The following is a 22055-nucleotide window of genomic DNA, read 5'->3' on the forward strand; positions in this document are numbered from 1 at the left end:
AATCCAGAACCCCGCTGATCTTCATGCCATCTGCAAACTTACAAACCCAGCCTTCCATTTCGTCATCCAAGTCACTCAAAAAAATGACAAACAACAGGAGTTCCAGAACAGATCTCTGTAGAACACCAGGGATCACCAACCTCCAGACAAAAAAGGCTCCATCCAGTACAACCTTCTGCCTCTGATGGGCAAGCCAATTCTGAATCCACAGCCAGTTTCCTTGGATCCTATGCCTCCTGACTTTCTGAATGAGCCTACCCTGGCAATAAAATATATTGACCTTTTTATAGATGCATCTGGGGCAAATATTTTAGGAAATGGAGAGTAGTCTCTCCTATTAGCTCTGAAAACAGATACTCTGTGCAGTATGAGGGTAAGAATTCTGACCAGTAAAGGTTTGACTTCACTTCTGACTGTACAAAGTTATCTTGATATTGAACATTTCCTGCAGAACATTGGACAGGCAGAGAGAAAATAATGATATTTATTCCTTCCAACTACTGAAGCACATGCATATGAACACTGAGAAGAAGGTCCATTTAAGGCTTCCTTCTGTTAGAGGCCACTTCGACAAGTTATCTGACGGTGTCAAGCACCTGTAGCACCCTGAACTCCCACCTCCTTATCTCTCAGCACTTTCCTGGTAGGTTGAGTAAGCAGAAGGGTTTTCATTAGGAAGCCAATACATTTTCCCAGGCAGCAAACTATTTAGCTTTTCAGTCACAGCATTGACTTTGGGAAGTGGAAACATCAGGGATTTAGACAGGAAGTAAAAGTCCCAAATTCTGATCAACACAATATTGCCCAGTTAAGTAGGGTATTTCTTTATAGACAAACCAAAGAAAATCTGCAAATGCTGGGAATACAAGCAACACATACAAAATGCTGGAGGAACTCAGCAGGCCTGGCTATATCTGTAGAAAAAAAGCACAGTTGACATTTCAGTCCAATACCCAGTCATGCTGAAGGGTCTTGGCCTGAATCATCAACTGTAACCTTTTCCATAGATGCTGCCTGGCCTACTAAGTTCTTCCAGCATTTTGCGTTTCTTTAAACAACTACCTCTCCCTGTACTCTGCATCCTGAATGTTTAATTTTAAGCAAGTGCCGTTTGATTAAATGATTGCAATCTTGAGCATGTTGCAAGTTGCAGAATAAATGAAGCACTCAAATCAAGAGAAGGTCAAACTTATTAGAATACACTAGGAACATACGGAGAAGAACATCTGCTTATCCTGCATTGCAATTGGAAGTGTCATGCAAGGTAGGCAAACAAATGTAGACATTAACAGTCCACTCACGAAAAGAAATAGATACAACAAATTCTCAGCTCACTTGACAAGCGAGTTTTGTATTATTTATATGGTGACTTTTTTGTGCTAATTAGGGTCTAGTTACATGCTAGTTCTTCAGCATCACTCTGTCAGCCTGATACACACTCTGGTTCAGTTCAACATGAACCTGGTATTAACTAGTTCTCTTGCTCGGCTGTGCCAACCCCAAGAGTTAACCCCATCCTCCTAATGCACCTCCACAGCTAACCTTAGTGCAGATCTAAGCCTGAGTTGCTGCCTGTTGTGCTCTATGGATTCAGATTCACTTGGTATTAAGTTGAGATGGCATCAACTTTAACACAGCCCCTGCTAAATAAGAAGGCAGCCTGCCGACACCATCGTGCAGTGTCTCGGTGTGAGGGACTGTGCAGAAAGAGGCCTTGTTCCCAAGACACACATTATTACCCCTGTAATTATTCCATTAACTTTTCAGAAGCCAGTTTTATGATGTAGTTAGGTAATATGTTGCTTAATGGTGGAGATTTGCTGAATTGCTTCATAATCCTAATTGCTGTAAAGGGAACTGTTTCCACTGTTATGGGTTTGTTAGTGCTTTCATGGTTTATAGACAACGAAAGAGTTAGGAGCAGAATCCCATATATCATACTATGAATAGGGAGTGCCCTCCACCCATCCAACTCTTGTCCTGGAAGCTTCTATTTGATGTATCGGAATTTCAAATTATCTCAGGTGCACTTTCTTCAATGTACAGGGATGGCTGCGAGGAGTGGCTTAATTGTACGATTTTAATACCGTGCTTTCAAATGCACTTCAGATCTTATTTCCAAGTCCCTCAGAAAAGTCATAATCTGTTCTATCAGTAGTCTGTACTCTAAAACCACACATAACTAGGGTGCCTAAGACATTTGCACAGTACTGTAGTAATTTTATGTATTGCACTGTACTGCTGCCAAAGAAAATATAAAATTTTATGACATATGTGACTGATGATAAACCTGATTCTGATATGGGTCTCGATTGTGTACTGAGTACTAAGGGGACAGGAAAAGGGGAATCATAGTTGGGAAAGGGGGAGAGCGAGTGGAGGGAACGGGAAGCACCAGAGAGACATTCTGCAATGATCAACAAACCAATTGTTTGGAAACAAATGGCTTTGCTTGGTGTCTCAGAGTAGGGTGTGTCTGTACCCGTACCAAACCTCCTTCCTGCCCTGGCATTCCTTCTCTGCCATGTGTCCCACAACCCTCCCATAGCACTCCACTCTCAGCATTTCCAACATTCTTTTGCTCTCGCCAGATTTACAAACTCACTGTCTGCTCTACGTTGATAAATACAGTACTCCCTTATTTTAGCATGCATTATGGATATTCATTTTGATGCTGTTTGATATAATGAGTGAATTTGTCCTCACTTTAACAGTAACTCAGACTGGTTACCATTGCACTTTGAAATGTTTAATGAGTAAACAACAGTGAAAGGTGTGGCAGAATCAAATTACATCGTTAATGAGAAAAATGTTTTCAACACAATGAGTGATTGGCCAAATTTTTGAAGATAAAAATTCCCAATGCCAGATACCCTCGGTGCTTTGCCAAGAGCGCCTTCATTACCAATTATGTAAATTGGTTTGCAGTACTTTACAGCCAGCTATAGATTTTAATAGTCTCTCAGTGAGCAAGATTCCTAACTCATAGTCAGAAGAGTGTTGTTTAAACCCCAATTTTGAGTCTTGAGCATTTAATCTATGTCCATTCTTCTGTGGGAGTGCTGCATTGTTGGTAATGCTGTCTTTCAAATGAGATCTCTGAGGCACCCTTTTGACCTTTGATGTGGTGGTAAGGGAGTGGAGCTAATGTCCCTGGCATGCTTGACATAGACTGTTGGATTTGCAAACTGAATTGATTATAATTTTTGTTAGTTTAGCTTGCAGGGGCATCATAGCTGTCTTTTATTTTTACATCTACCTTTTGCCTTTTCCATCTATCACCTCCCCAGCTTCTTAATTTAACCCCTTCCCTACCTTCTTACTCTGGCTTATTCCCCCTTTCTTTTCAGTCCTGACGGAGGTCCTCGACCCGAGACATTAACTGTTTATTCATTTCCAAAGATGCTGGTCTGACCTGCTGAGTTATTCCAGCATTTTGTATATGTCCTCTGGATCTCCAGCACCTGCAGAATCTCCTGTGTTTTTATTTTTACATTTGTTTGGAGATAGTGAGGATTACATGTGAACAGATGATAAAATGGAAATTCTGCTGTGAGTCACCTGGTATGTCGCAGTGCAGGAAATGGTTCGGGCACATGTCTTTCTCTCAGGTTGCTATATAATGTAATCAAATTAGTCTCAACTGCCCATCAATTGAATTAGTGCAAATTGGTATATCAGCAATATTCCTGCTGTCACCAGTGGGTCATAGCTCGTAGGTCAATCTCTATCCATTAGAGACTAATCAACATGCCACTACTCCCAAATCTCAGTGCAGCTGCCAAGATCAGCACCTTAGTGCAGAGAGAGAGGGAGAGCAAGATGGTGAGAAACCAGTTACAATTCTGAAAAGGAAAAAGAAGGCAATAGGTAGAAGGAGGTTTTGCTTTTTACTCCAATCCATTCATCCTATGCAACAGGAATTGGAAAGTCCATCGAAGAAATTAGGTATTTAAGATGTCAGTCAGAAGTTGCATTAAATATTATGTGGATAAGTGTCCCTTATGAATATCGACAATGAAATGCTGAAACCATAACAGAAGAATACATCAATAATCCCAACAATGAATGAACTGACACTACTGAGAATTCCTTTAAAGAATGATGCTGTGCTGAGTCATGTGTGACTTTGGTGGAAGGATCCTCTGGAAAAGAGGAAAGAAAGCAGAAATATTTAATTTGAGAAAGAAACAAGGACATTCATATAATCTCTGTGAGGTTTCCATAGCTATCATTTTCTCCTTTGAACATGCTGCATTCTCTCAAATCAGACTGCATCTTACCTTGAACACCGGCAGAATACTAAAGTAAATCTGATGAAGATCAGAAATGGTATACCACATAATTTTGCTCTCCTTATCATTCATGACCTATTTCAGCACTCATTGCATTTACCAGGTTCCATTCGATTGTCAAAAGCTCCACAATAGTGCCTCTCTGTTCTCATACCTTTTCATCTAGTGTTCCCATTGTTGGCCTCTGCTTGTTTCTTATGTTCATACAGCACTTCAGCTGCTTTGTGTGGGCTATGACATCAGTTTCCAAATATGCCGACATTGAGGGGTATAACAGGATTCCAGATGCGGCTGTTTACTTGCTGGTTTTGCAATTTCTCTACATGTTGTGCTTCCTGATAACTGTTGGAAACTAAACCAGGCTGATTGCAGCCTTGCTATCACATTTGACAGGCTTAATTTTTAGATCTTATATCTGTGTTATTACCAATGTCACCTATTTCCACCTCTTAGACATTATCCAACTGAAACTCTGCCACTGAATTCCTCCAATCCTTTGACTCAGCAGTTGAAGCATACCCCTGTCTGACATTCCCTCCTCAACTCTCTGTAACCCATTGTTAATTCGCTGCCATGTTGTAACTTTGACCACATCCATCCACACACCATTCCTCTGCTTTTGACAATATGTCCTGATTCTCTGACCTTTGGACCCTCCCTTAACCTGTTTTTGCAATCTCCTCCAATTTTATAGTCCACAATGATATCTATTTCAATGATACCCAATTCCATCATTTCTGAACCCTTGTGTATCTCTAAATATTAGCAACTGCCCATAGCATTCAGGAATATGCTTCCTTCCTTAAACCCATTGGCTGTCTACACCTAAGAACTAATCTGTTTGACAAAACTTTCCATATGTTCTGCATTTGTATATGGGTTGAAGTTGCTTTTTTTTGTTTGATAGAACTCCTGGGAAATGCTTTGGGGTAGTCTGTGACATTAAAGGTATTATATAAATGGAGATTATTGTTGTTGCTACCATTTTATTAGAAAAGTAATTACAAATTTTGTTCTGATTTGTTTAGAAACATCCATAGTTTGCATCCGATAAGCAAGTGAAGACCACGACAAGTCTCCATATACTTAACATGGTTCTGCCTTAACAAATTACTCAATTTCAGTCTGCCTCTCCAGCAGTAGTTTGGCAGTGGAGAAATCATTTGCAAGTTTAATCAACTCCCAAGTTAAAAACAATTAGGCATTTTCTCATCAAGTCTACGTCTCCGGAGAACGTCATCGGGAGATGTCCTCCCTCTGGGCTGAAGCAATTGCTGTTTTGCCACCCAAGTTAGAGGATATACATTTGGAATTCAACAAAATAGTGAACGAGAGCCTTGTTTTCTTATTAAAGCAGACTGCAGCATTACTTTATGAAGGCCAGGATATTGCTAAATGTTTGCAGCTCAGTCAGACCATCATAGACTTCTCCTGGGAAAGGCTTAACATTGGAACTTGGAGGGATGTGGATAAAGAGTGGCGGAGAGTCTTTTCATATGGCTGTCTCTTTAAGGCTGTGTGTCTGTGCAAAAAGGAGTCAGCAGTTAGAGAAGCAATCAAAACTTGTGACAAGGGATTGTTGATGGGGATGGCCATATTGGACAACATTCTCATCAGACTGGTTAAAGTCCTTCAGAATCACAATAATCCCAAGAAGAGGGCTTTAGAAGATGTTGGATTTCATCAGAATTCAAGCCAAAAGGTAATATCTTCATACTTTGTGCACTTAATACAGATGCTTTCCTGTTACTTTTAGAATCTGAGCTGTTAAACAAACATTTCAGATTAATTTTTATCCATTTGAAACACAGAGGGATAGGAGAAAAAGACAAACTGCTGGGGGAACAGTGGATTAGGCAGTGTATATAGAGAGAAATTGATAGGCAATGTTGCAGATCGTGACCCATCATCTGGACTGAAGCAGGAGAGGGAAGATGTTCAGTATAAAGAGATCAGAGGAGGGGTGGGGCAGGAGCTGGCAAAGAATGGGTTAATCCAGACAAGGAGGGGTGATTGCCTGATGGAGTCAGGCAAGAGAGAAAAGGGTGGAGATGGCAACAAAAGCTGAGTGGTGATGGGTGGAGGCAATAAAAGGCTGCAGATGATGGAATCTGATAGGAAAGCAAAGTGGAGCATGGCACCAAATAAAGGAGGTGGGCAGATGGGAACAGTGGAAGGAGTGACTGGGTGGCAGGGTAGTGGAGGAGGGGAAAGAAACTGGGCGATAGGAGGCTAGCAGGGCATAGTTGAGCTGGGTGTGCATGGGACAAGCTAAGTAGATCAGAAGGAAAGAGGAGAACAAGTTACCTGAACATGGAAAATTCAACATTCATGCTGTATACTACCCAGGACAAATAAGTGCCAACCAAGTTGCCTGAGTGTGCCCCATTTCTTTACACTTGGGCCACATGCCTCTAAAGATTTCTACCACTTACCTCCACAAATGTCATAATTGTACCTGTCTTTACACCTTCCTCTGGCAAACTCAAAGAAGCACAATTAAATGCACTGAACTATTAATATCTGTAACATGAGACACTAGTGTAGTGTTAAGAAAGAAGAGAGAATACAAGGTAACTGGAGACTTGGGTGGATCGTTTTAAATCCCGTTGGATTGAGGGAACGAGACAGGCAGGTAGGCTGTTTCAAAGCTTACTGGTTACTATATGAGAACTATATGTGAGTAGCTGTTGAGGCATGAGGAAGAAGAAAGTGGACCTTGTGGAAAGCAAAGAATAGTATGGGGTGGGGGTAATGGAATGTGTAACTGATCATACACTAGTTGTAGCTGGCAGACATGGAGTAAGTGGTACTTTAGAATAAGAATGGATTAGAGGCAGATAAGACTGCTACAAATGTAGATGAGCTTAGTGTAGTTTCATACCAGTTCCTCCTGCCAGAAACTGAAGGCACAACTGCCCATAATTCAACACTAATTGGCTATAAAGCAATGAGAAGGGTGAAATAATGGTTGCTGTGGGAAATGGAATTCTGAAACTGCCAACTTGCTGCCTGAGTCATTACTAGCAGTTTCTGCACCTAAGGTTAAATAATGTTTACTTGATGTTTCTCTCGGACTCCAGGGTGGTGTGTATTGTGTAGTTGGAAGGCAAGGAAAAGACCCTGACCTGTTGACTCTTTCTAGTCTGTATCTAAACATTAAGAGTTAAATGTTGTGATTTAGCTTTGCAGTTGTGGAGGAGCCCAGCTCCAATTTGATGTTGTGGATTGTGTGACTCAATTTGGAAAAATCATAATGACTATCACTTGAGCCTTATAGCAGATATTATGCCATTGTAGAACTGAACCTACTGGGCATGAAGATCACAGCAAGGCTGATGGAATCTACAATACCTAAACTTCTGAATTACCAACACCTGGCTGGCAGATTGATGAAGCAAATGAGTATAGAGCCAGTTAATCCCACTGCCCACAACTGCCTCTGCTGCTCGAAACTGCTGATTGCTCTAACTTGTCAATAGCACAATTGGTGAGGTACAACATCTCTTCCCTGCTCTCAAAACGTCTCTTGGGATTAAGCATGACTTCCATTCCAGTTCTGTGGTGACTGCTGAAGCTGGTGTAGCATCCATAGACTGTGACATAGAATGTGCCTCATGGAATCATTGAACATTGAATTGAATAGACTTTATTTATTACATCCTTCACATACACGAGGAGTAAAAATCTTTACGTTACGTCTCCATCTAAATGTGCAATGTGCAGTTATAGTAATTTATAATAAATAGAACAGTCAATGTAATATAGAGTACACTCAAATCAGCGTGAGTTCATCAGTCTGATGGCCTGGTGGAAGAAGCTGTCATGGAGCCTGTTGGTCGTGGCTTTTATGCTGCAATACCGCTTCAGTTATTTAAAAGGAGGTTGTTTATAACGTAGAGGGTTAGGAGCAAAAGATGCTATTTTCTTTAATACTTACTCTTTTCTTATATTTATCCCATTCAATATTTCACTTTAAGTGCAACATAACTATCAATTCCCCTCTTTGAAGATAACTGTACAGTATTCAGTAACAACATTGGCTTTAAAATCAACTTCCATACATCAGATTACCTAATTATTCTCAAGTAAGCCTTATGCTTTCTTTAAGTTATCATATTACTAAACATCTTTGCCTTTACTTGCCGGCATTTTTATCAAACCTGTTCTTTGATTCCCTTTTAATTTCACCTTTGCACTTGACAGTACAGTGGTGCAGCTAGTAGAGCTGCAACCTAACAGTGCCAGAGATCTAGGTAGGTTCAGTTCTGATCTCCAGTGCTGTCTGCATGGAGTTTGGGCATTCACCCTGTGACCGTGTAAATTTCCTCTCGGTACTCCGCATGCCTCCCATGTTCCAGAGACCTGCAGGTGGTATTTTTTTTGAGCAGCGGCCAATCAGCGATCAGTAGCGCAAGAAGACGTAGCTCACTCAAGCTCGCCTGTTGAGTACATAAGGCATCAATCTGAGGTAGTTTACTGTTTTGACCAGCGGCCAGTCAGTGATTGGCAAATTAAAATAAGGCAGATGCAAGTAGAGCGGCCATTGTTGGAGTGGACAATGGTAGAGTGGGGATTTTGGGGCTTTACCTCTTCAAGGCATCAGTGAGGAGAGTTGAGTGAGAGAGGGCAAAAAAGCTGTAGGTAGGTTTTTCCCCTAGTTTTTTATTATTTTCCTTCTTTCTATTTGCTCAATTAAAACAGTAGGGATGCCAGGCAGGATAGTTGAATATTTGCCTTCTGGGATGTTGAAAGGCAGGGAGACCTCCAGTGTCCTTGATGACTTCATCTGCAAGAAGTGCATCCAGCTGCAGCTTCTAACACTTCACATTAAGGAGTTGGAGCTGGAACCGAATGAACTCCAGATCATTCGGAAGGCTGAGGGAGGTGATAGGTAAGACTTATAGAGAAGTAGTTACAGCCAAGGTGCAGGACACAGGAGACTGGGTGACATAATTTTAACTTTCCACATATTGACTGGGATTCTCATACTGCAAAAGGATAGAGTTTACCAAATGAGTTCAGGAATGTTTTCTTAATCAGTACATAGAAGTCCCAACAAGAGAGCGTGTGATACTAGATCTGCTATTAAGGAATGAGACAAGGCAGGTGTCAGAAGTTCGTGTAGGAGAGCACTTTGCATCTCGCGATCACAATGCCATTAATTTAAAAGTAAATATGTCTGGTCCGTGGGTTGAGATTCTAAATTGGAGAGAAGCCAATATTGATGGTATCAGAAAGGATGTGGAAAGTGTAGATGGGTTTGGGCTATTTTTTGGCAAAGACCTACTTGGTAAGTGTGTGACCTTCAAAAGTGAAATTTTGAGAGTACGAAGCTTCTATGTGTCTGTCAGAATTAAAAGTAAAGATAACAGGTTTAAGGAACCTTGGTTTTTAAGCGATATTGAGGCCCTGGTTAAGAAAAAAAAGGAGGTGCTTAGCATGTATAGGCAGGTAGGAACAAATTAAATACTTATGGAGTATAAAAAATGCTAGAGAACACTTAAGAAAGAAACCTTGTGGGCTAAAAGAGGCATGAGGTTGCCCTAGCAGACAAGGTGAAGGAGAATCCTAAGGGCTCTACAGATATGTTAAGAGCAAAAGGATTGCAAGAAACAAAATTGGTCCTCAGGAAGATCAGAATGGCAATCTATGTGTGGAGGCAGGAGAGATGGGGGAGATCTTACATGGATGTTTTGCATCTGTATTTACTCAGGAGATGGGCACAAGTCTCTAGAAGTGAGGAAAAGCAACATTGAGGTCATGGACCTGATACAGATTGTAGAGGAGGAGGAGGTGGTTGCTGTCTTGAGGCAAATTAGGGTGGATAAATCCCCAGGGCTTGACAAGGTGTTGCTCTGGACCCTCTAGGAGGCAAATGCAGAAATTGCAGGGACCCTAGCAGAGATATTTAAATCATCCTTAGTGACAGGTGAGGTACCAGAGGATTAAGGGTTGCTAATATTGTTCTGCTCTTTAAGAAAGACTCTTAAATATAAACCAGGAAATTATAGGCCAGTGAACCTGATATTAGTAGTGGGTAAGTTATTGGAAGGCATTCTAAAGGACCGGATATATGAGTATTTGGGTAGACATGGACAGACTAGATGGTCTGAAGGGCCTGTTTCTGTGCTGTATATGACTCTATAACTCTAGATTCATTGACTGCTGTAAATTGTCCCTCTGTGTGATAGAATGTGCATTAAGGAGATGGTTGATAGAAATATGGAGCAAATAAAATATAGGAATCATGTAGGATTAGTGTAAGTGGATGTTTAATGGCCAGTGTAGAATTGATGGGCTACAGAACTTGTTTCAATGCTGTATACCTCTGGCTTTTGGACTTTCTGTCCTCCTCTAGGATATCTGCATACTGTGTCTTATGTTACCCTCAATTTTTTGTTTGCCTGATCTTTTTATCTTTTTTGTATCTGTAGTGTTCTCGATTTGACATTCTCACTCCTTTCCTTTGTGGGCACATTCACCCTGAAACCCTTGAACCTCTTTTATGATAGAGTCTCTTTCATTTTCCTTGCTCTTAGACTAATTTACTTCCCAAGATAATCTCCAGACCACTTGTATGAAATTGTTTCAGTCTAATAAGCTGGGCCTTTCCTCACTTGAGAACCTTTTACTCCTTTATCCTGTCCTTTTCCATATTCAAGCTAAGTCCACCACAAAAATGCAGTCCCATTCGTACTCCTACCTGTCCAGCTTCATTTACTAGATCCAAATCCAGAACTGTACCGCTTCTCTTGGGCTTGTTACGTCCTTGCTGCAATCAAGTTCTTCTGAATACAATTTAGAAATTCTCTACTCTCTATACCTTTTTATGCCGAGTATGATATTAAGGTTCTTCCTCATAATTCAATGCTCAGCTCTCATTTCCCCTGCCAAGCTAGTTTAAATGTTCCCCAAATTGCAATCCAATCTAGGTGGATACTGCTCCCAACCCGACAATCTACCTCATGTTCTCCAGAACATCACAGTTTCCTGAGTATTTAAAACCTTCCCTTGTACACCATATCTTCAGTCACCTGTTTCTATACTCACTGGTGTGTGGCACTGAGAGTAATCTGGAGATTGCTGCCTTTGAGGTCCTGTATCTTTTCCAACTCCTTAAAATCTGCCTGCAGACCTTCATTGCGAATATTATAGATATGGATCCTGACCTCTGCCTCTTCTACACCTCTTTGGGCCTGGGATCACATCAGCAACGGAAGAAATGCTTATCTACCATTCTGACTGTAGAATCTACTACTTCTATTACTATTTTACCCTTTCTTCACCTCCCCTCTATATCTTTATCACCCTCTCCTCTTTAGAACTCTGAATTTAATACCGGGACAGCAAGGTGCCTTTTGGATCTCCTAGACTACTTGTCTGCATCCAGTCTCTCTGCCTACACATGTAGGTTGAACAAGTCCTGCAATGTGCTCTCCATGAAGCACTTGGATGGACCCCAGTGACTTCTGTTCTTGCTACAGCTCCAGAACCCAGAGCTCGGGTTCCTCCCACTGATGACGCTCTCCACTCTACTTTTGGTTGTCTTATCTCTGGGTTCAGATGTAGTGTTCAATCAATAGGTGTGAGATGTCCTGCCTTCTGTGCCTCCATTTATTAAATCAGCTCACTAAGCAGAAGTTCAGAACTCCATGCCACTTACTATGTGCATTGTCAAAGCCCTCTATTTTTATCATGCTTGATGATATAATTGAATGTGTGGTATTAGTTGTGATGTACTCCTCCCCAGTTATGTCTCTCCAGGATTTTAACTCCTTTCTAACCCTTATTCTGCAGCAGCTCTGGGGAATATTTGTCTCCCTTCAGGAGATAACATGCCATCCATCCATCCATTTGGATGGAAGTCCTGCCTTGTCTCATCCATCACTTCCAGGGCTGGGTCATGTGGGCTGCTAACTGTAGCATGCTCATTCTGCATGGCTGTGACCTGGAAAGTTACCAGAGGTCACTCATCCTACAGAAGAAGTTGTTTAGCTACCAGAGAGAGTGGTTTGCCCTTGACACTGAAACCCACCACTTGAACACAGTTTTCCTCCTACAGATTACCCTTCCAGGTGTGCTCCTTAGACCAACTGAATTCTGGTTTTGGTGCTCACTGCCATGATCCATGAGCTAGCCATCTCTGGCCTATTGTGTCTCAGTCAGGGTGGTGATGTTAACATGAGAGCATCAGAGCTTGTTTGCTTTGATAATGAGTGATATTCATGGCCTGGCATTCCAGACCCCAGTGTTCCCAGGGGAATAGAGGTGCCAATTTCTTCTAACATGGGATAACTGTTGTGCATCAGCTATTGTGTGGATTTGACCAGGGTGACCTTGGTCCAGTGGCAGTAACGCTCCAGACACCTGCATGAATTGTAATATGTGCATGCACACACAGGCATGTACATAAAGTCTCAGGGTCTCTGTCTCTCTGTCTGTCTGTGTCTCTCTCTCTCTCTCTCTCTCTCTCTCTCTCTCTCTCTCTCTCTCTCTCTCTCTCTCTCTCTCTCTCTCTGTCAGTCTCACTTTCTCTCTGTCACTCTCTTTCAGTCTCACTTTCTGGCTCTGTCTGTTTCTCTCACTGTGTCTCACTCTCCCACACACTTTCATAAGCATGCACATGCGCAGGCTCACACGCTGAGCCTTGCCCACTGCTGCCTCCTTGGCTCTGCCTTACCCACCTTAGCCTGTTACTTCACAGCCCCAAAATCACTTCCTTCAGCTCTTCTATAATAATAGGGTTGTGATTCCGGAACGGTGCAATAATAATAGGGTTGTTGTGATGGGAGATTTTAACTTTACTGATATTGATTGGCATCTCCTTATTGCAAGGGGTTTAGATGGGGTGGAGCTTGTTAGGTGTGTTCAGGAAGGTTTCCTGACACAATACGTAGAAAAGCCAACTAGAAGAGAGGTTGTGCTTGATCTGGTATTGGGAAATGAATCTGGTCAGGTGTCAGATCTCTAGGTGGGAGAGCATTTTGAAGGTAGTAACCACAACTCTCTCTCCTTCACCATAGTGCTAGAGAGGGATAGGAGCAGGCAATTTGGGAAAACATTTAATTGGGGTAGGGGGAAATATGATGCTATTAGGCAGGAACTTGGGAGCAGATGTTCTTAGGGAAGTGCACAGCAGAAATGTGGCAAATGTTCAGGGAACCTTTGCATGGAGTTCTGCATCGGTATGTTCCATTGAGGCAGGGAAAGGATGGTAGGGATAAAGTACAATGGTATACAAAGTATGTAGAAAATCTATTTAAGAAGAAAAGAAAAGCTTACAAAAGGTTTAAGAATGTAGGTACTACTAGAGCTCTTGAAAATTACAAGGTTACTAGGAAGGAGCTTAGGAATGGAGAGCAAAGGGGCCATGAGAAGGCCTTGGTGAGCAGGATTAAGGAAAACCCCAAGGCATTCTACAAGTATGTGAGGAGCAAGAGGATGAGCCATATGAGAATAGGACCAATCAGGAGCGAGAGTGGAAACCTGCATGGAGCTGGAGGAGGTAGCGGAGGTACTTAATGAATACTTTACTGTAGTATTTACCAGGGGAAAAGACCTAGGCCATTGTGGGGATGACTTACAGTGGACTGAAATGCTTGAGCATGTAGACATTAAGAAAGAGGATGTGCTGGAGCTTTTGAAAAGCATTAAGTTAGATAAGTCACCAGGACCGGATGAGATATAGAATGCTGGTGGAGGTGGATACAATGGGGTCTTTTGAGAGCCTCTTGGGTGGGTATATGGAGCTTGGAAAAATAGAGGGCTATGAACTAGGGAAATTCTAGGCAGTTACATGGTTGGCTCAACATTGTGGGCCAAAGGGCCTGTAATGTGCTGTAAATTTCTAAGTTCACCCCACCCCACATCCTCCCCTTCCCACTTTGACCCCTACGTATTCTCCTGTACCCCTCCCACTCTGCTTCCCCCTCCCTTCACTCTTCCTGCCCTTCTGTTGGCCTCCCTTGTACTCTTCCACCTCTATCTGTACGGTTTTATCTGTTGTCCTTTTTCTGCTGCTTGAATTTGATTCGAACTTCAGGAAAGGTTTCACTTGGCCAAACGACTTCTCTGGATCCGTTTGAGGCGCATACAGCCAGTCCTCTGGTGCTGCCTGATGCCAGTAGTGTACATCCCACAGTGTGCTCTGGGCAGGCTGCTGGGCCTGTTGCATCCATTACTGATTGATTGGTATCGGTTCATCCCCACTCTGGAGGAACAACCTGAAGCTCCACCATGGCAAGAGCAAAGTTGTTGTAAGAGTTCAGAAAACGACCAGTCTCCCTGGAAGGAGTTGGTATCCCCAGGAAGGGAAGGTGGTGTGTACCACAGGGACAGGAGAAATGCTTGAAAATTAACATAAGTTGCTCAACAACTCTGATCTTTGACTGCCAGGCTGATAGAAGGCAAACCAGATAAACCTTTTCTTTCTGGTTGTTGCACATCTGTGGGGCAAGAAATCCAGAGTGCATTGTAATCTTAACCACTTGTTAGCTTAGTTTGGATAAACAAGGAAGAATTTGAGTGAAGAACCCTGAGATATTTGATTATGCAATAACAGGTTGCAACTTCTGTGAAACATTTATATAAGTAATTCTGCAAGTGCTGGAAATCCAAAGCAACACATACAAAATGCCGGAGGAACTCAAGCCTCAGGCAGCATCTATGGAGGGGAATCTGTGGAGAGGTAGACATTTCGGGCCACAACCCTTCATCAGTACTGGAAAGGAAGGGGGAAGAAGCCAGAATAAGAAGGTAAGGGAGGGGGAGGAGTACAGCTAGTGGGAATAGGTGAGACCAGGTGAGGCGAAAGGTGGGTTGTTGGGGGAGGGGAACTGAAGTAAGAAGCTGGGAAGGTTTAGGTGGAAGAGGTAAAGGCCTGAATACTGGGAGTGAAACATTTATCTGATGTTGTGATTCCAGAGGCTGCAGGTTGCTGTTCCTTGCATAAAGGAGATCCAAGCTGGAATGGAAGTTCCAAGGATCCATTGTCCTTCACTGGAACATTTCAGAGCTCAGTATCTCATTCCCCATAAACCTGTCATACTGCAAGGCATTGTAGATCATTGGCCTGCTGTAAGGGACAGCAAATGGAGGTAGGTACAGTGTGACTGTTATTGGCAGTGTCTTTCTCCATCCACTAGACGTTGGATAAATGCACAGTATGTTCGTTCTGCTTGTGAATTCTGATGAGTAATCTGTGATTTTTATTACAAGAATATAGTATTCGGTACCAGTATTAAGATATAAAAGACATTTTTCAGGAAGTTATGTGCTCTGTGCCATTGTGAGCCTGTCTGGGTGGGAGTTTGATTAATGAACAATAATTACCCTATCTGCAGTAATCTTATGCTGTAATGATGCCATGCATCATGGTGAAAGCAGCCCAGTCATTTTACTTCTGCCATCCGTATTCAGGCCCTTGCAATCCAAGTAAAGCAACAGTGCAATGAGCCGTACTGCCCTGATCTTGGACTAGATTGCTCAGTTACTGAGTTCACAGTCAGTGAAACAGAGACTACCTGGCACCTTGTGTTAGATATTGAACGTAACTTTCAGGACCAAAATGATCTGCTTGACTCGGGGTTTCAGTGAAAATAGCTGTCCCACCTCTCAGACCAAATAAAGGTTCCTGTGTTTCTTCAAATGGATGCAACTATTTCCTGTTGCACAACTAACAAGACTGTAGTAACAGAGATGTACTCTGTATCTAAATCATGCTGTACCTCTCTTGGCAGTGTTTAAAATGATGATGTTAAAGGAGTTGTACTCTTTATCTATCTTTGTACTTGCTCTATAGGTAATGAACCCTGTTAAATGATCCTGGGTATTGAAGTTGATATAGTAACTGCTTCATATTATTTCTAAAGCAAGTGCTCCTGAGTTTTACAAATTAATTTAAGTATTCTCTACAGCGTGGAATATATCCATGAGATTGCAGGCTGTCGCACTGTCCCCGTAGAACTGGGCTCCCGCTACACAGATGACGAATGGTCCCAGACTCTGATGACTGTGGGTGAATTCATTGACAAGTATATATTGCATCAGGTTCGTTCTTGGCATCAGCATTTATTCCATCCACTGAATTCTCAATATAATTTATTTTCAAATCCAGTAAATGGTGTATGTCACCAATCATTTATTCTACACCTGGAAATGATAGCTTCTTGTGCAAAAATGGGCTGTCCTTGGAAAGAGTTCAGAAGTTGTGGACTCCTGTATTTGTTTGCTACAAACTGACATAACTGCCCATGAATGAGATCATGTAGCATTGATTGTTTTTATTGCTCGGTAATCCGTAACTGAGTCTTATGTGTTAGTGATTGTTTCCCAGTAAAACTGTGAAATTGAACTGATCAATTTGCGTTATGATACATGTTCATAACCTGATATTTACCAGCATCAGAAACACACCTAAAGATTTCAATCATCATTGAAAATAAGGTCCAAACTTTACTGAGATAAATTGTAGCTCCAGGTTGCAGACAGCAACCATTGTGGAACATCCTTAATAGAGCAAGCACAGTGTTCTTGATTAACTCATGACTTGACAGGACACCATTGGGAGATTTCAAAGGGCAGCTTGAGAGCTTCTTTCCTGAATCATCAGACACCAATAATGGTACTAGACAGTTCTGTGCTGCAGAAATTATTACTGAACTACTCTTTCACTGTCTCTCGGGCTACAATTCTTCACTTCTGGTCTTAGCTATGCTTCTTACCTTTGCACCTTATCCTTTACATCCTCTCCTTCTCTGCTGTTTGTTTGATGCTGCCGTTCTAATAGCAAAGAACTGTAACCAAGGAATAGAAGCGAGAGTAGGTCCTCCAGTTCTTTATGCCTTCTCTGTCATTCAATGAGATCACAGCTGATCTTTTGCCTTAGCCTCACTTTTATGCACTAAGCCCATATCTCTTGACTCCCTTAATGCCTTTTTGAAATAAAAAGTTCAACTCCACTCCCTACCAACTATCTGAAGCTGAACTAATCTATTTACAACCCTACTGTTGTACTTGAGTCGAATTTTGGACTTAATATCTCCTGTGAGCATTACACTTTGGTCCCTATTCAATTGTCCGACTCCAGCTCTCACTTCATCTGTAGTGGCAGCCTTCATTTCCTCAGTCTAGATTTGACAAATTTCTGTGGATTGCTGGGTAGTCTTCATCATAAACAAGCTCATCCAAAATGCTGCTCCACACACCCTAGACCGAACTTAGTTTTAAAGCCCATTCCCTTTGTGCTTGTTTGTGTATAGTAAATTTGCATCTTTGGCAATCTTTCCATAGACCTCCTACTCCCTATCTTTATCTGTTGTATTCCTATACCCTCTGATTTGCCTACGCTATTCTAATCATAATATATTCGTTCCCTCCTTTAATCTCTTTCCCCAGCTGGCAGCTGCCTAGGTCTCAGATTACTTTCCAAGACCTCTCCATCCATCTGCATTTCCCTCTATGTAAAACCCATCAGTTTGACAAAGTTTTTGGTCATCTACCCTAATCTCTGCTTGAGTGGCTTAGTATCATACTGTATGGTGCTCAACAATACTTTAATTATTTGTCTTGGTGCCTTTAATTGTTTTGAGTATTGAAGGTGCTAAATAAATCCATAGTTGATATTAATCGCTGATTTTTTGGTACTTTCTGCAGGAGGAAGGGAACCCCATAGGATATTTAGCTCAACATCAGCTGTTTGAGCAGGTAAGGTGCTATCTCTTCATCTGCTCTACAGTGATAAGCAGACAGACCAGCTCAATGGCTTTTTGTTATGTCTGATGCATCATGCTCCATTGCATTTTTACAACTTTGCTGCATTGCTGTGAGTTGGTTTCTGAAATACAGGGGCTTAGATTGAGAATCTGTCTTGTCATCCATCCTTTATCTGTACACTACAAATCTGCACCAGCAAACTTCACCATTGAGACGGTTCAGGTCACACATATTGAAGCAGGCCTTAGAAACAACTTGACGTCCACTTTGGTCTTATCTGGACAAACCACCTTCACGTGTTCCAGCCTATTTAGTCCACCACTTGGAACCTACAGCAAGTAGACACTCTTTAAATAATGACAGCATTTACAACTTTTATTAGTAAATATCAATAAATGTCAATTTTCTCTTCATGCTCACTAATCAATAAAAATAGATTTCTGTTGTTAATGAATCAGCAATCAAATGAATTCCTTCTCTAATGAAGGTTGGTAATTGCTAAGTGAGCTCAATAATTTAAATCAAGTCAGATATATATGATTTGATTTATATTTACTTTTTATATTTGACAGGTAATTACCGTTGCTTAGTGGTCTTTGGTCAGTTATCTACCACATACCTCTAATTTTGCACAATCCTGTATATTTGATTTGATTATAATCAGAAAAAAACACATAAAATATTCTTTACTTATTAAAAGTCAAAATCATTGAAAACTTCAGCCGAGTCTCTGTCATCCTCCAGCTGCAAGCCTGCACACTGACTTCATCTACTTCCCTCCCTGCCCCTTGCACACAATGTGTTGACCAGCCATAAATGAGCAATCTTGTATAGTTTTCTTAATATGGAAGAACTTCTACGGGCTAATCCCTGACCACCATCAGCTTCTGTGTTCTTTGGGTACTAGGCTCTCTGACCACTCAATAGATTATCTACTCATCCCCCATAACTCAGAATCAGAATGAGGTTTATTATCATTGACTTATGTCGTGAAACTTGTGGCAGCAGAACAGTGCAATGCATTAAAAACATTACTATAAATTACAGAATTACAATAAGAAATAAAGTAGTGTAACTCTCACTTCGGCTAGCGGCTCAATATAGGGGGTGATAGCCCCCCGCCCGGCCAAACTTAAGAAATATCGTTTGGGTGGATGCTGTGCAATGTGTCCCCTGTTACAAATCAGTACCACGAAATAACAAACAGTAAACAATATGCGATTAAACGATTAAGCTTTACAATTCTTACTTTGACTATATGGTTAGTAAAGAAACGAGAAAAAAGAGGGAAAAAAAGGGCCCAATCTTCTGAAACAGTCTGTTGTGTAATGTTGGAGCTCACTGATAAGACGATCGTCCACCATCGACCTCCTCCAATCGTCGCTGCCCTTCGGACCCTCGCCTCAAGTCCACCCCATCCGGCGGTCTACCAACTCTCTCCATTCACGTCTTGTCTCCTCATCTCTCCCCGGCAAAAGACCGCGAAAATCTGTCTTCCAGCTCACAAGAAAGAACAACACCATTCCAAACCCTGTTATCTCTAGTCATAACCCAAACATTGCAGCCACAGAGAAACCATTACGTTATCAGTGAAACCTTACAGCATGTTACACAGCAGTGAAACCCTAGAGCATGTTACAGTAGTGCAGAAAGAGAGCAAAAAGTGAGGTAATGTTATTAGGTTTAAACCTATACTGGTACTGTTCGTTGGTTATGTGGAACAGTCTATGCTCCAAACCTATACTGGTACTGCATCCCATGCCCTCCACCTCTTCAATAACTTCCAGTTCCCCAGTCCCAACCGCTTCATTTTCACAATGGATGTCCAATCCTTGTACACTTCCATTCCCCATCAAGAAGGCCTCAAAGCCCTTTGCTACTTTCTGGACAATAGACCTCACCAGTTCCCCACCACCACCATCCTCCTCCGGTTGGCAGAACTGGAACTCACACTTAATAACTTCTCTTTTGGCTCTTCCCACTTTCTTCAGACCAAGGGTGTAGCTATGGGCATTCACATGGGCCGCAACTATGCCTGCCTCTTCGTTGGTTATGTGGAATAGTCTGTGCTCCAAACCTATACTGGTACTGCTCCCCAAATTTTTCTTCGCTACATTGACAACTACATTGATGTTGTTTCCTGCACCCACGCTGAGCTCGTCAATTTCATCGACTTTGCTTCTAACTTCCACCCAACCTTCAACTTGGTCTATCTCGGACATTTCTCTCCCCTTTCTCGATCTCTCGGTCTCCATTTCTGGAGACAGACTGTCCACGGACATCTTCTACAAGCCCACTGACTCTCATGACTACCTCGACTATACCTCCTCCCAGCTCGCCAGATGCAAAAATGCCATTCCCTATTCCCAGTTCCTCCGTCTCCACCACCTCTGCTCCCAGGATGAGGCTTTCCGTTCCAGGACATCTCAAATGTCCTCTTTCTTTAAGAATCGTGGTTTCCCTTCTGCCGTCATCAATGATGCCCTCACCCGTAGCTCCTCCATTTCCTGCAGTTTGGCCCTCAACCCATCCTCCCGTCACCCCAACAGGGACAGAGTTCCCCTTGTCCTCACGTACCACCCAACCAGCCTCCGGATCCAGCACATTATCCTCCGCAACTTCCACCACCTTCAACAGGACCCCACCACTAAGCACATCTTTCCCCCTCCACCCCTCTCCACTTTCCGCAGGGATCGTTCCCCCCGCAACTCCCTGGTCCACAAGTTCCTCCCCACGGATCTCCCACCTGGCACTTATCCCTGTAAGCGTAAGTGTTACACCTGTCCCTACACCTCCTCTCTTGCCACTATTTAGGGCCCCAAACAGTCCTTCCAGGTGAGGCAACACTTCACTTGTGAGTCTGTTGGGATCATCTGTTGCATCCGGTGCTCCCGGTGCGGCCTCCTCTACATCGGTGACACCCAACGCAGATTGGAGGCCACTTCGTTGAGCACCTCCGCTCCGTCCGCCACAACAGACAGGATCTCCCAGTTGCCACCCACTTCAACTCTGCTTCACATTCCCATTCAGATATGTCCATACATGGCCTCCTCTACTGCCATGATAAGGCTAAACTCAGGTTGGAGGAGCAACACCTCATATACCGTCTGGGTAGTCTCCAGCCCCTTGGCATGAACTTTGAATTCTCCAACTTCTGGTAATTCCCTCCCCCTCCCTTCTCCCATCCTAGTTTCACTCTGCCCCTTCCTCCAGCTGCCTATCACCTCCCTCATGGTTCTGCCTCCTCCTACTACCCATTGTGCTTTCCCCTATTTCTTCTTTACCTTTCCTGCCTATCCCCTCCCTGCTTCCCCTCACCCACCCCTTTATCTTTCCCCTTACTGGTTTTTCACCTGGCACCTACCAGCCTTCACCTTTCCACCCTCCCCCCACCTTCTTTATAGAGCCCCTGCCCCCTCCCTCTTCAGTCCTGACGAAGGGTCTCGGCCCGAAACGTTGACTGTTCGTTTCCACGGATGCTACCCGACCTGCTGAGTTCCTCCAGCATGTTGTGCATGTTGCTTTGACCGCAGCATCTGCAGAGTATTTTGTGTTATTAGGTTTATGGTCTGTTCAGAAATCTGATGGTGGAGAGGAAGAAGCTGTTCCTAAAACATTCAGTGTGTGTATTCAGACATCTGTACCTCCTCCCTGATAGAAGCTTGGCCAGAATGGTGTTGGTCCTTAATGACATATGCCACTTTCTTGAGGTGTAACCTGTTGAAGATATCCTCAATGGTGGGGAAGCTAATGTCCATGCTAGTGCTGGCTAGTTGACAACAGTTGTGTCATCTGCGAATTTATAGTTGCCATTTGAGCTGTGCTTAGCCACACAATTATGAGTGTAGGGAGAATAGAGCAATGAGCTAAGCACAGATTCTTGAGGTGTGCTTGTCTTGAATATGAGGAAGGAATAGATGCAATATACAATCCAGACTGACTATGGTATCCCGCTAAGGAAGTCAAGGATCCAGTTGCAGAGGGAGGTACAGAGGCCCAGGCTTTGGAGCTTGTTGATTAATACTGAGGGGTGATGGTGTTGAA

General features: G+C 42.6%; 1 protein-coding gene across 11 annotated transcripts in view; it reads left to right on the forward strand.

Moving 5' to 3' along the window:
* kdm8 (lysine (K)-specific demethylase 8) overlaps window positions 1-22055 on the forward strand; it is a 119147-nt gene that overhangs the window by 28192 nt on the left and 68900 nt on the right. For all 11 annotated transcript variants that reach the window (XM_072268493.1, XM_072268494.1, XM_072268495.1 and 8 more), the window contains 4 exons: window positions 5324-5997; window positions 15222-15394; window positions 16214-16346; window positions 17952-18002. In XM_072268493.1, coding sequence (XP_072124594.1) covers window positions 5542-5997; window positions 15222-15394; window positions 16214-16346; window positions 17952-18002 — 813 coding nt within the window. In that variant the 5' untranslated portion in view covers window positions 5324-5541. The remainder of the gene's footprint in view (window positions 1-5323; window positions 5998-15221; window positions 15395-16213; window positions 16347-17951; window positions 18003-22055) is intronic.

This window comes from Mobula birostris, chromosome 9, assembly GCF_030028105.1.
Source record: "Mobula birostris isolate sMobBir1 chromosome 9, sMobBir1.hap1, whole genome shotgun sequence".
In the NCBI taxonomy this organism is placed as follows: domain Eukaryota; kingdom Metazoa; phylum Chordata; class Chondrichthyes; order Myliobatiformes; family Myliobatidae; genus Mobula; species Mobula birostris.